This window comes from Dermacentor andersoni, chromosome 11 (genome assembly GCF_023375885.2).
Source record: "Dermacentor andersoni chromosome 11, qqDerAnde1_hic_scaffold, whole genome shotgun sequence".
Classification (NCBI taxonomy): Eukaryota; Metazoa; Arthropoda; class Arachnida; order Ixodida; family Ixodidae; genus Dermacentor; species Dermacentor andersoni.
Window position 1 is genome coordinate 82,838,641 of NC_092824.1, and position 15,683 is coordinate 82,854,323.

Below are 15,683 nucleotides of genomic sequence, written 5' to 3' on the forward strand. Positions count from 1 at the left end.
CATGTCTTGAGAAGTAGGGAATTTTACCAATTTTCAAAGAAAAAGGAACAGCTTGACTTTTTTTTCCTGAAGACCTAGCAACTTTATTATGTCAGCCATTAGAGAGTACAACATGCACTGAAGAAACTGCCTTTATGACTTCACCACAGCTTGGCCGCAATTTCATAATTGCAACAGTTTAAAGAGAGTGCTCAGCCCATAAGAGCAACATGTGCCCTAAGGTGAATAATAAGAAAGTTATTTAGTGAATCTAATTAGACATTTGGACATTGCAATTTATTATGCAGATAATTTCAGCTTCTTTTGGAAGTGCATCTGAAAAAGCATACCAGCACTCTCTACCAGTGTCATTTTTTTTTTAATCTGCTTGCAAAAATATAGGTGGTGCAACTTACACATTTCATTTATGCAATTAAAGACTGAAATTTTTGTTCAATGGAGTTCAGTACAGCTTCTTTAAGTCAGGGTATATATCAGGCAACTTGACGCTGTGCCATACACTGATTTCCTGTTTGGCTGATTCAGCAATATGTGCACTGTTTTCATCTTTATTCAGATATACAGCCGAATCTCGATATAATGAACAGATATAACAAATTATTGACAAAGTAAGCTGAAGTGTTTCTTGCCAATATCTGCATGTAACAAGCTTATAATGAATACAGTTACCAATTGATTATAGTCAATGGCCTATTTTTTTTTACATGCATGATAATGCGTCCACAATTTCAGATGCCGAAACCTTTCACTGTTCAGTTTTCCAGACTTTTTGCCGTAAGCGCATGTCTAAACCAGCATTAATCGAAGCCACCACTGCCGCTACTTTTATAATCTCGCAACCTCGAACCAGCACTCTCGCACGCCAATCCACTGGCAACTGTAGCCACCACCGCAGCAACGCTAGGCCTAGCTGCTTCGACGTTCACTGCCAAGCCTCCCGATGTTCGGTGCCGTGTTTTTTTCATTGAAAGAATTCGCTGCTGTCATCAATGGTGCCGACTCCACTTTTGTTATTCTCCTCGATGGCTTCTAAGCGAGGAAAGCCGGCAAGGACCAAGCGTTGCATACGACGAGTTCCCAAAAGTCAGCTTCGCCGCAATACCGAAATGTTACGCAATGAAGAATATTCTGTGTATTGCGGTGAAGCATACCAAGAGTGAAAAGGAGCCACTGTCACGGGACACATAATGTAGTCTTAATTGCCATAGCCTGTGATCTGCCATCTGCCAACACCTGCCATCTCCTGTCACATTACGAGCACTGATATGCCTAATAAGGGTACTGGCAGGCCTTCAGAGCTATTTCGAATGTATGTGAGGCGATTTGAGCTCTTGGGACATGCTTGATTATTCAGAAAGCTTTGCAGCCCTGTCACTTGCCCTAGAGGCATAACATATAAGTACGACGGAAATTTCAGACACATTACAGTGTTTCATCTAATAATTTAGTGCTTGCCTTCATTGCCATGTGTTATTTTGGCCACCAAGTTGACCAGAATAAGGGATGTTTTTGTTTTGATACATCGTCACCTGTCGTGGTGGCTAAGGCTGCAGCATTGCACTGCTAAGCACGAGGTCGCGGGATCAAATCCGGACCACAGCAGCCACATTTCAAAGGGGGGCAAAATGCAAAAACACTCAATGCATGTTAAAGAACACCACGTGGTCAAAATTAATCTGGAGTCCACCTTCACTATAGCCCGCCTCATAATCAGATTGCGGTTTTGCCTCATAAACCGCCAGAATTTTTTTTTTTCTTCTATACAGTGCCAGTGCAACGTCAAAACTTAGTAGAAAACTTAGTAGAAACTTAGCAGAACTTAGCAGAACTTAGTAGAAAACTTAGTAGAAAAGCCTAGTCAACCCAGTAGTTGGTGACCTCGCCTAAGCCACGGGACAGGCCAAGCCAAGCTGTTAGGTTGCATTTTCCAGAATTGGGGTTTGCTGTCTACATTCCACGCATTCTGTGCCTTGTACCCACACTCTAAAAACAGTTGCACCCTTTGGGGTGTATATTTGCCACACAACAATAATCGTCATCTGTCTTGACCGCACTTCCTTTCTTTAACGCTGCGAGCCCGGCACTTCTAAGTCACGAACGGCATGCGCATTATCAGCATGACAGAGCATTCTCAACAAGTAACAAGCGCAGCGTTTTCAAGAAAGAAAATTCAAGCAAGACAGATGGCGATTACTGTTGTGTGGCAAACATACACCCCAAAGGGTGCAACTGTTCTTAGAATGTATACATGTGAAACAGTAACAGAGTCCCAGGTAACTTCTTTGACTACTCTTTGAAATTTTTGTCACTCAGAATCATGAGGAAGCTTCAAATGGTGCCAACTTAACCTTACCTACTGCTTAGCATAGTAACCTATGCTAAGCACTAGGTTGAAGGTTCGATTCCTGGCTGCGGCAAACAAATTCGATGGGAACGAAATGTAAAAATGCTCGTGTACTTTGCTTTAGGTGCACTTAACCCCTTAAGTGGGGCATTGTTTACCTAAGAACGACCCCACCTTGAAGAGTATTTTTTCAAAATATTCTTTTAAACAAGAAAAATGATTTTTATGAAGCATTTATATATGCATGCAACTAGGCTTTTTCCTCCTTTGTTTTATAAATACAACTACTCTACCATTTTCAATCATACATTTAACAATTTTGCATTTTGGATGCATTAACTAAATAAACGCAAGCAATTGACACAGCCTACCATGATTGTCAAATGTCACTGGGATAAAGAAATGCAAAGCTCGCCACTGCCAAAATGCATACATGCCATAAATACAGATTTTTGCCAGCCAATAGGAACATGTCCTTTGTGCACGCAGTAACGAATCACAACGGCTGTTTTTCCTCTTTTCGCATGTTTCTTTGGCTTTTAGCTTTCCACAAAATCAACATGCAGCACTGCTGCTATCTGAAGCTCCGATCGCTCCTCTTTAAGATGGTATCAAGATGGTTGCGCTGAACCAATGGTTAAGTCGCACGATCCCAGTGGTGCGATAGTTGTTCCCAGTTGCTACCAATGGCAGTGCTACCGCATCATCATGTGATTATGGCACAAAACAATGCTAAAATATGTTCCACAAACATTAATTCTGTTCAACTTTGCGGCAACTGGTAAAAACAACCAAGGAATGAACAAATAAAAGTGAACTAAGCAGAAAAAAAAATAAAATTTAGAAAGCTTGCAACTTGGACCAGTAGTACATGTCAACAAATATCAATTCAAAACCATTAACTCCCATTATTCTACGATCACAATAGCCAAGTCACTGCCAGACTGACCAGAGCATGGATGCAGGCAGGTGGCCCACCATCCCAGTTGAGGGAGCATGCAAGGAGGGAGCCAAAGACACTCCACAGGGAGAAGCCACCACGGGCCCAAGCCAAGACCAGCGCGCAGCCATCAGGGGTCCACTGCAGCTGCGACACAGCCCCCGCCCCCGACTCTGGGAAATCTTTAGGTGACAAGCAAAGTCGGTGTGAAGCCACAAACTGGCCACTGGCTTCGTCCAGGTAGAACACGGCACCTTGACCACTGCGCAGAGATGTTTGACCCTTAATTGTTGAAAGCATTTTGATGCTATGGAGAAAGCGTTAAGTGCCAAAGTGGCTCAATTAACATCAGAGTTGTCTGTGTTTCTCAAGACAAAGAACACAGTTGCCAACCATCTTTTCATACATGGAGGGGGCAGAAAATGTTCAAATAATTGGACAGTAAAATAAAAAGAAAACCTTAACAAAAAATAATGCATTCTTTGTATTTTACTGAACATTTTACCATACTTACTTAGAAAATTTATTGGCAGGATTTTGCTCAGTATTGTGCTCCAGTGAAGTGACATCTACTAGAAATGTCATGGTTAACGCCACCGGTGTGTCTAGCATTCATCCTTTGTGCAGCTCGGTGTGCGTTGTGCATCGTCGCGATGCAGTGAACTGCAGATGTCATATATGATGTCGACAGCACAGCGCTGGCAGTTTATGCTACAGTGTGCGAATTCATCTCCGAGCTTACTGCATGCCTAAATGCAAGTTTCTGTCATTTCGCGTCGGTGCATACGAACTTGAAAGGGGGTACCTCAGTGCTGCTTTTATGGCTGTCAGCCTCGCCTGTGTGAGCTATCCAAGGCTCTCTCGGTGATGAAGGTTACTGCACCCACTCAAAATATACATATATATTTTTATGTTTGCCCTGAGAACACAATTTTTGTGGCACAGTTATGCATTTTGTTAATGATTTACCATTAGACACAGCACACAGGCAGCAGCAAACTTGCAACAGCAAGGACTAACAGGCAATGCATTGTTTCTAGATCACAGTGACCATTCATGTGATCTTCCTGTTACCGATTTTGCCTTCTTTAAGAACTTGTCTGAATAAACTAGTTTAAAGCGACCATCTTTCTGGCATATGGCATCATGAGATTCCACGACGGTACCGTTAAAATCTTTCTCGTACACATTTTTTCCAATATTGCATCATCCCATGAACCTTACTTTTTGTAAAACTTGACGCAACGTGCGTAAAATTATAGTATAAGCACGAATTCATATTTTTTTAAGGAAAAATTTGGTAGACCTGGCAGGTATGAAGCAGAGAGATGGGCCAGTACCTGCACTGCGACAAGCAAAGTCACCTAATCCTGCTCCAATACTGTGGCACCATTCTTTTCAAGAGTCACGTTGGTCCATCATTTCACCTTAAAGTATTCGTTGTTACAAATCAGCTGCAACATTTCGAGAACAAATAAAAGCAGTAATGGTAGTCCAGCCCAAAAAAAAGAAACATGATCCAGAGACTCACGTGGCAAGTCCAATGGCGACCAGCCTGTAGCGATGATTCACAGCAGTCACCGTAGCTTCAGTGACATCAGGTATCCAAACAGCATGCGCATCCTGTTAAAAAATATACATTGGCCAGTTAAACAGGGATTGCCAAGGGTTTAGCCCTTCACAGTCCGGGCACATATAAACTTAGTTTCTTACAAGATAGACTAGTGGGGCAAGACCCTAGACGTCACAAGTTACTTCAGCAGTGCTTGCTCATAGGTAATTTCTATGCAGTGAATGGCAGTTGCACAAAAAGAATGAAAGAAGTAAAATCTACAATGGGCCCAAAATACATTGCAAGGAAGGTCTTAGCTTTAGTGCAATACCACACAGGAGCCTACGTAATTTATTTGCTGGGAAAAGATAAAAGTCAAGTGCTGTCATAATTACATAATAAATTTAAATAACAAGCACTTAAAGCTAAGTCCACTTCGATATAGCAATGTGGCAGCCACTTCACCTAGCTACAAGTTGCTTTGTCTAAATATATATTTGAAAGTAATGAGCCACACATTACGAAGGCCACCTTTAAATCAGCCGCCTTAGCCTCAAATTTAGCACTCTCAATGACTATGAGGTTACATACAAATTTATTGACCAGTTGCTGTTCCCGAAGTCACATACTACTGGACGTCTGCAGTAAAAAGGATGTTCCACTTCTGCCGCCTTGGTCGTGAGTGCTGCTGTTAAGACTCCCAGGGGGACAGCCACGGTAGCTAAATTTTTGGTAAAGCAGTGTAGCGCAATGCAGAAAATGTGCATTTGGCCCCCACCTGTGGCAAGTTGTCTTTTTGTCATCTTTATTTTCCACTTAACTTGTTTTTTCTACACTCTAATGAAACATAATTAATTTCCCTTATGGCCCCTCTGGCAGATTTCTCATATGGTTGAGACTTAAAAAAATTAAACCCCTCAGATCCCCTTAATCTTGTTGCTTAAGCAATATATTATCATTTACCTTGATACATTAATAAATGAAAATTGAAAAATCAAAAGGTGGAGCATGTCATTAGTTTCAAATAAATGCTTAGGTTTGATCCAGAAATATGCAATGACAGCATGCCGGTGGTCACCTTGGACTCAAATTCAGGGCTGGAGCTCAGGACAACTGCAGCACGGCCATTCCGGAAAACAATAGCCAGTCCACCAAGCAGCGGCAGGTACTGCACATCTCGCACCTCCAAAGAGCCCCTGTGTGGGCTTGGTCCTGTATACCAAAGCAAGGTGTGTGACCGGGTTAGTTGGTGATCCATGGTAAAGAAGAGCGCACCAGTGGACAGAGGTCTGACAGAAGAAACAGACACAAATGGTTGCGTCCGTTTCTTGTCAGTCCTCTGTCCACTGGTGCACTGTTTTTTACAATGATTTACCTCGCAACCAAGGTAACAGAGGAATGAAGTGAAAGGAGTGGGGTGGGGTGATTAACATCTGCCTTCCAAAAACATGAAAACACAACGTCTTTAAATTATTAATTGCTACTACCTACGATTGTACTGTCAGCAATGCTTCAAATGTGAACACTTAAGCATGTGTTTTCAGGTACCTGCAGAGCTGTCCAACTATAAAACACCGGCTATAAGGCTACAGGACTGGCTATAATGTGCCTCAGCCACCGCTTTGTGAAGCAACAATTTCCCCGTGCGCTGTAGGGACGGTAACATCCAGTTGAAAGCTTCGTTATCTCAGCTTATGTGCATTTCATCTATAGTGGCAGTACCGGCAGCTGCACCATATTGTTGAAGTGCATTTTTATCTATTGTTGTCGTTGTTAGTACGATCGCATCGTTAGCAAGTGAAGGGCTTCAATGTGAGGAAGTCTGATGCGGTTGGGTGCGAAGTTTGAGGCAAAGTTTTCGCTGGCTATTGATGCCAGTGTATCAACAAGAATGAGAATTAAGAATAAAAGCAAGAACATGCTACAAGTGTAAAACACTGGTACAAGAACAGTAAATAATGCACAGATGAGTGTCATTTGCCCACACATGCACCTACATAACTAAGGCGCAAGGACTGCAGTGAGAATGGCATAAGAGTCTCTGTAGCACTAAGTGCAAGCATCTCCTCACAAAGCACAATACATAAGTTGATGAGTCCAAATGCCAATGACTCATGACTGTGCTGCATGTGCCGACAGAAACACACTCCACTGTTTGCATTTGAACATGTCCTGATAGTGCCCTTAATGTTTAATGAAGTCATTGTACTGCAGTATTGTACCCACTCCTGCTATAGCCATAGATAGAGCTACAGTACATAAAGTAATATTCCTGTCATACAGCAAATCTAATGTCATTTACATCGAACAACATTCACTCATAATGCCATTTGTTTGCTGTCACATGATAAAATGTAATGACATTAGTTGAAAATGACATTTCCACACGAATAAGTCCGCTAAGCTCATTGGCATTTATTTTGGAACCAAATGTGCATCCTCGTCACCAGGAGCCTATAGGCTAGCTTCGCAAGCAGTACATGCTTTTCTGTTGTTCAACAAAAGGTAACTACATGTATTGTCCTGTCGATTTTATTAATGCGGTATTACTTTAATGATCTTCAAGTGCATCTCGGGGCATAATTCGAGAAAGCTACTCTCAATCCAGTGCCTCAAATGCCGTCTTTGACTTTGGCTGTGGCAGTAGTGTTTGTTCCACTGGCATATCAGCCTTGGCCACATCGATTGACTTGACGTGAATGGACGCGTGCTTTCCTATGGCGCGCGCCGACGATGTGGATATTAGGAGCCCGCATACACATCAGAACGACAATGACATGCAACTGCCATTCTCACTGCTCTTCAGTAGAGTTAGCGGAGACTCCCATCGTGCTTTCGACCAATGTTGCTTGCCTAATTTTCGGCTTGGCTTGACTCAACTTGGTTGGCAGTGTCAACCACTTGGCAGTGGTACAAAAGCACGGTGTGAAAGGGAGGATCACGTACTCCAATGAAATTTAGCATATTGGAAAATAATTATTGGACAAAAGTAGGTTTGATGCCGTTTTTGCCTCTTTTTTTTTTTTTTACTATCATCACTGTCATAATTTTAAAATGACATTAGTTTTCGCCGTGTGAGAGCGTGCGGTCATAATGACATTAACCGCAACAAATATTGTTTGTTGGAAATGACATTATATTTGCCGTGTGACAGTGGTATATAAGTGACTACTGTGGAGCTTCATAGATATTTGCTATCAGAATACATCACACAACTCTTGAGTAGAGATTTCAAATTATGACAGCATTTACCCACCAGAGATGAGCATACAGTACTTCCATGTAACCTTCAAGACACCAGCTTGCTGCACTAAAAAAGACACTGTTCGGAAACAAACACCATTTCCCTTTTCTTAATTTACACAGCCTACACAGCGTAAGCTTTTATGCTTTTACAGCGTAAGCTTTTATGCTTTTACAGCGTAAGCTGTAGTGGGCACATTCCAATAGTCATTTCAGTTGGCGATGTTGCCTGCATTTACCCCCCCCCCCCCCCCCCCCAAGAGACCATGCTTGCGACGGAAGATGGCACGCTGCCTCCTCACTTTCCTCTCTTGTGTGCACCAGTTTGAGCCGCGATCGTTGGCTCCCCTCATGCGCCTTCACTTGCATATACTGCATATGGCGCACAGCAGTGGTGTTATAAACGGCTACAGTGTTTAGAAAAACAAATTAACAAAGCAAACATAAGTGCAGGCTATAGATACTACAAAATCAATGGATAAGGATACAGAAAGGTAGAGGAAACATAAAGGCACAAAGGGATTAAATGGCTTGGACAGCAAAATATTCGAGGCACAGTATCAGGCAGAACTGTAAAATTGCCTGGGGTATATCCTGTGAAACTCTTCCGCAACACAGGAAAAGAGAGGCAATGTGTATGTTGAGATCTTGCACAGTCTGCCTTCTGCAACCACCTCCACAGGCGCCCAATCCCTCGGTTAACAGCGCCACCTCGAAGCAGCTGGGTGTGCGCAACACATAACACTTTTTGGCTGGGGAGTGCTCCGAATGGGACAGCCAGAGCAAAATGTGAAAGCGTGCGCAATACCAGAGGCCTTGGCATAGCCCAAATTCTTATGAATTGAGACAACTGTTCTCTGCTGACTGTGGCTTGGAGTGTCTTTTACGAATACATTTGCTTGCTGCATCGGAATGGCTGACAGTGCTGCCTGTGATAGTTGCAGCAGCGAGGAAACAATTGAACATATCCTGTGTCATTGTCTCCGCTACAGCTCCCAGAGACAATCTCTTGTGACATAGTTGGCACGCCTCGACGACTGGCCACTTTTCAAGCAGACAATCGTAGAGTGCTGGCTGATGTGATATTCACACCAGAAGGTGATGAAGGCACTACTGAAGTTCCTCCGGTCAAGCAACATGTTTGAACAACTGTGACACTCCTAAGTTCCTTCGCGCGCATGGGCGTGTGTTTTGTTTCCTTTTTTTTTTTTATAATCGCCCTCTCTTTCTATGTATGTGCATTTTTCTTTATCTTTCTGTCTCCCATAATTATCCCTATCCCACTGCAGGGTAGCAAACTGCATATCTATCTTCCCTACCTTTCGTATCTCACTTATCTCTCTCTCTCTCTAGATTAACCCTTTGTTTCCCACAAGGATGTCAGCGCAAATTTTCGCCTATTCTTCCTTATATATGAATGAAGAAAGGCAAGATCAGATGTTTTACTTTAGTGTAGAAGTATGACATATGTCACCATTGAAATCAAAATGTGCGACACATACAAGTCCCATAATGGGAAAATGACACATGTACGGTTGCAGTAACAATTGTTGCCACTTGTGAACAAAGGGTTAAAGTTTAGGATTTTTTGGGTGTGGTTGTTTTGGGTGTGGTTGTTTTGGTGTGGTTGCTTGTGGGATACTGCTCCTCTGAGCAGTATCCCACAAGCTTACAGCAATTAGCAGCGCGACATAGTACAGTGGAACCTCAATATAACGAAACCAGATATGATTATTCAATATATTGAAATATATTTTAAAATCTTCTTGTTGACATCACTGTGTAATGACAATATGCTTACTATAATGAATATCAGATATAACGAAGGTATACCTATTCATGCTGGATGCAACTTCGTTCCGACAAGACTCGACTGCCATTCCACAACCAGACGTGAGACAGAAAATGATGTTGGCTATGGGTATGGGGAAAGAAGGGAACCACCAAAGGGAAGCCATCAGTATTCACGCTGGTCTACCTCCCAAGTACTGACGTAGTCCAGCACTTGGGTGCCAGACCATCTGGGAAGACCAAAAACTGGGAATGCCAAATTCCGAGAACACTGTTTACTAGGAACACTGAACACTGGCTGCAACAAGAAATGACTCACTAGGTGCAGAGGGCGCTCCACTGTGGAATGGCACATCGCGAAGATCGAGGGTGAGCTCCTGATGCAATGCAGCATCCCATCCAACGCGCAGCATCAGACCACTGCCACAGCACAGCAGGAGCTCTTCAGCACCAAAGTTGAGCACACTGCGGAGACAATGTAAAAAGCCACATCACACCCATTGAAGCGTCGTTTTTTTTTTTTTTTTTCCCCTACAAGTTCCTTTCCTGATGTAGATTTATGCCCAGTGGTGTGAGTAGGTAAAAGAGTTTCTTGTTTTGGAAAGGGTGCGTAGAATGAAAGTCAAGGAGAAGGTAGAAGACCAAACACAGGTGCAGACTACAACTGAGTATTTACTGAAACACACATAGCAGGCACACTTGTCCCATCTTTTGTCTTCACTTTATATATATATATATATATATATATATATATATATATATATATATATATATATATATATATATATATATATATATATATTTGTATACAGTTCAACATACTTTTTCCAACTTGAATGAAAACCAACTTACCCCCTCACTACCGATCTCATCTTAAAAGAGTTTCTCAGCCCATTGTTCTTCTTGACAAGCCGTCTCTTTACAGAAACGAACTACAAAAGGTGATTTCATTGCCTTTAACAAAGTCAGTAGTACAAAAAGCTTACTAAATGCCTTTTTACAATCATGTTTAAACTTTCAAGAGAGTCATGCATTTTTCATCCCCCGAACATGCACTCTGTTATGTTCTCCACATTTCTACAATGGTGGCAGCGCCAGAAAGTGCAGGATCTCACATGCAGGGCTGCACAAGTTACCGGCATTGTATGCTGTGTTGCATGAATTAAGTTTTGAGTTTAGCAGAAGACTGTCATAGCTAGCGAATTACCACGACAGGTAAAAGGTAATGACAAAAGTCTGATGATTTTTAACTTTGTAAGATATAAACTTCTGCAAAGTCTTTTTTGTACTTTCTTTGTGTTGTGTTTAAGGAGTGAAACCTTAAAAAGAATTGTATGAACTCTTTCTTTCTTTTTTAAATAAGGGCACTTAGCAAATTGAAAATTGACCAGATTGAATCAATCCATTTCAAAACCTTCATTGCTACACCACTGAAAATCAGCATGTTCCTCGAAAACATAAGGAGTTGCCTATGAATAACAAAGCTCTAGGTTAGGTCACGTTCAATTAATGAACCACATTTTGAGATTTCTTTTTAATAAGGAAACAATAAACTGTTTTTCTCAGAGCATAATATCTTCGTACATTTTGCTGCTACTTCAGCAAAGTGGGAGGTGCATATGTAACTGTTATACATTCCTTTAAATTAAATTATTTGCTTCATCACAGGATACCAAATTCAGTTTTTATGCTTTTAAATGGATTGCCCATCATATTATACGGCATTATTATAAATATTAATAAGCATGTGAACCTTATATGAAGAACAAGTGGCCAGGCTGTAGCATAACCGTTATCACAAAATCCAGTTGGCATTGTCACATGTTGAAAACAGCGTGCAGAGATGATGATACGGAGACAAATGCGAATCTACTTGTGCCTGCAACAAGGGCATGTTTTTTTCAAGCAGTGCAACTGTATAATCGTTTTAATTTTTGTCCACATTGCTAGTGAACTTGTGGCCATTCAGGCCTTTGGCTACAGGTTCAGTTTTTGTATATAGGTATCTATCTTAAAGCAGCAAAAGGCATACTGCATAAGAGAATTGACAGAGCATTTCAATTATCAGGAAAAAGAAATACCGCAGAGCCTCGTTGATATGATCCTGTTACATACAATTTCCCGGCGCCAATGTTCACACTCGAGAGCACAAGAAAATCACAGTGATGTCTCACTTCGTGAATGCAGGTTACGTGCAAGCACATGGGTGCCATTCCTATATAACTGTAATTATATGGACTCTCCAGGCACATTCATGCCATCGTCGTCACTGCAACGTTCCGTATAAAGTGCAAGGGCACTAATGTCGTCCCCGCGTGCCATATGCTGTATGCCTGTGCGGGTGAAAGCATGTGATGTTGAGCCGACGATTGTGGCTTAATCTCATGAGCGCAAAGGAGGGAAATGGGAAGGAAGCGCGCCTTCTTCCTTTGCACACTAGGCTCTGGGGGAAGGGGAGGGAGGTGGGCAGAAAGGGGCTGGGCTTGGAAACAGGTTCCACGCTGTTGAGGAGTTTCTAAGCTACGATGTCTTGCCTGACAAACCCGCAGTGTCGCAAGCTGCCTAGCACATTCCTCGGGAGCCCCCTGGGCACGTGAAACCCGTGCCTTTTGCCGGACTTGTTCAGCTCGTGCCCGGCGCTTGGAAACAACTTCAGGGTCCGTTGACTCGTGGTCAGCCTGCCGCCGCTTGCATTGCTGCTCTGCCCTTCTCGCTCGGCGCTCGGCCACTCGATCACGAGACGAATGCAGTACAGCCATACAAACCATAGCAATTGCCAGAGGTCAGCCTAGCACGCCTCCACCTACCGTCCTCCTCCGCAACACTTCACCTCCTGTCTCTGTCCCCGCTTAGCTGAATGCCACCTAGACTTTCCTCTAGGTGGCATTGCTTTGCCGCACTCTGAGCGCACTCCTTCGCACTTTCTCCAGTGCGCAATTCTCTTCTCCACCTCCAGGTGCCTTCCTCCTCCGGCACTCGCTTCCTTCCCGGCTTCAAACATCGCATCGCCGATTTCAGTGGCAAGCCATGTACGCTCGCACCTAAAATGACCCAGTAAAGTTACGCTTTCTTGTTTACTAGATCACACATTCCCAGAAAATGATTTTTCAGCGCCAACGTTCAGGACTATGCCAAACTGGGACTATATAACATGTTTTCCAGTCGCTAGATCACATGTAAACAAGAAAATGTGCAAGGCACTTGTGATCAGCAACAGTATACAACCACCTGCTGTGGCAGCTTCACTGCAATACTTGCCCGCCCGTCTAATGTGACAACGCTGGCACACACTCAGTTTCTGATTCAGGTACCAGCAAATCACCTCCGGGGTCGTCACACACCACATTCATAGCCATTGCCGGCAACCCTATTATGATGAGCATCTTCACTATCTGTTTTACAGAGCGTGGGGCACAGTGCCGTTGGTAGTGGACTGTAGTAGTAATAATCCAAATGCGCCGCCATTCCTTGCTGCAGGTAGCGTGATATGGGTGCCACGTTATGCTTTCAGGGCATCCGGCGTCGCCCACCAGCTCGATTTCGTTTTGGTTTCCTGTCGCCGTCTTAAAACACTACTTAGAAGGAAAACAACAAAAACGTGTTCTGAGCTACCAAAGCCCAACCAGCCCGACACGCGTCGGCATCTTGGGCCTCGTGTGCAACACTTCACATTACGGAGGTGTCAACTACAGTTGAGTCCGTCAAATTTTTTTTTACTTTGGATTGTACGTTTCTCTTTCTCGATTTTTTTTCCCCAGAACATATGAATGAGCTTCCACTGTAAATGTGTATCAGCATTTCTTCAGTCACAATGTTTGATTATGAATTTTATTTTCTGAACAAGAAGCATTGATATTCCTGCAGTTTTGTTGCAGTTCTTGTTTGTTTTTAGAATTCTGTCAAATTTTATACAATGTGCGAACTTTAACCAGTTATGTATATAGTCTTTCACATGCTTCTAATAAAGATTAGCTGCACGTGCAACACTGTTGCACAGTGGTCTTTTTTTTTTTTTTTCTGTGTTGTATCTGTATTCTTGTGCTGTGGTTCTAAGATGCATTTCAACTAACAAGTACAAGTCTCATTGTATATTTGGCTTGTATTATGGGTCTCTAATACATTAGTTGAACTGACTTTACGTTTACTTGTTACTTTACACAGTATCTGAGACACAACCTACTACAGACTTACCCAGCGACATCAGCTGAGGTTGAAAGATGAGATGTGGGTATCAATTTAATAGGCAGCACACGGTCTTTGACAAAGAGCTCTGCACTCTCCCTCTTGAGGTTGGCTTGGCTGTAATAGTAAGAACAGCTCACAATGTTAGTGAACTGTGTCAGCAGAGGGATGCAAAACAGTTGTCAAACATGCAATCACCAGAGGCACAATTAAGTTTCCCACACCAGTAAAACAGGCCCACTGAAATAATCAACTAATGAGGTTATCCTAGTTTGAACATTTAAACAGGCCGAAACTAGTGACGGCAAAGTAAAGATAAATGTAGTTTTGTGGCACAAGGAAAAACGGTGAAGAGGGGACCTGAAGTACTAGCCACTCTGATGCATCTCTTTTAAAACCATGCAACATGCACATATGACAGCTGCAGTTCAAACTGATTTACAACACCTATACTCGCAGCAGTCACCTCAGTTCAACATTTAAAGTGAGCTTTGCGTCACCAACTGGTGTCATATATATTGGCAGCCTACAATACTAATCTGTAAATTACCCAATATGTTGCTTTTTTATTCCGATGGTATACAATGCAATCGAAAATTTTAAGTTGCACTACTTGGGGAGCAAATGATGACCTTTGCACAGATTCTGTCCTGACAGCCTGCGCAGCCATGACTGAAGCAGGAAACAAATGGAACAATTTCAGGACCAATCCAACATATGACAGGCCTATTCAAATCAACCAAGCTTCTCTGCACCTTCTACACCTATTCAAGGTGCACTTAACCTAGGCACTTGACTCTAAGAGGTGCGGCGGCACCCCCTACACCCTGTCCTCGGTGCAAGGGAATGCAAGGTAATGTGCAGTAAGGTGCCGCCACAGTGTGATGCACCCTTGAAACTTGCAGCAACCATAACTTGTACCACCTGTACCTTTTCGTTAGTGGTGCTATGCACCTTCTCTGAAACAAACAAACCTTACATGTCGTACCAAATGCTGCATCCAACAAGTTCCAACAGTCAAAGCAGTCACATGTTTCTGAAGCCATGTTGTACCACATGTCTCCTAAAATAGGAAGGTTTAGCATAATGCTGCTGCTGACTATTACCATTCACAGACACCTGACAGACAGCAACACCACTGTGAATGCTAGGTAATTAACATTTCCCGGCCATTTTAAAGTACAGCATAATTTCACTAGGCCACATGAGAGCTGACAGGTGACTTAAGGTCTTAATGGTAATAACACATTTCTTCTTTCAGGAAAATTAAACAAGCAAACATTATCTTAGCCATATTTTTTTCTCATGCAAAAATTCAAAACAGTGCAATTAGCTGACAATACAAATTGACTGCAAAATGACATAACTTTGAAACTTTGCTGATAACTCACTTGCTGTCAATTTGTTCGAACAGTGGTGGTTGAGATTCCTCAGTGATGACTTGGTACATGAGTAGATGGCCTTTGAATGTCTGTAAGCAAAGTATTGCAACTTCTGTGACAGAATGAAATGGCACACACATCAAGAAACTAAAGTATGAGGAGGAGGGAAAAATTAAGTGTTCCGATATCTATATTTCAGAAATGTGCATACTTAACTCATTGCAATATAAGCTCCAGCAAGGGTTGACA

The 15,683-nt window shown here is 42.5% G+C and overlaps 1 protein-coding gene across 1 annotated transcript in view; it reads right to left on the reverse strand.

Moving 5' to 3' along the window:
• Rich (Guanine nucleotide exchange factor subunit Rich) overlaps positions 1–15,683 on the reverse strand; it is a 60,207-nt gene that overhangs the window by 40,810 nt on the left and 3,714 nt on the right. Inside the window, exons 3-8 of the mRNA XM_050167763.3 lie at positions 15,444–15,523; positions 14,062–14,169; positions 10,190–10,335; positions 5,915–6,048; positions 4,816–4,907; positions 3,294–3,546 (exon numbers count right to left, since the gene is read on the reverse strand). Of these exons, the coding sequence (XP_050023720.2) occupies positions 3,294–3,546; positions 4,816–4,907; positions 5,915–6,048; positions 10,190–10,335; positions 14,062–14,169; positions 15,444–15,523 (813 nt within the window). The remainder of the gene's footprint in view (positions 1–3,293; positions 3,547–4,815; positions 4,908–5,914; positions 6,049–10,189; positions 10,336–14,061; positions 14,170–15,443; positions 15,524–15,683) is intronic.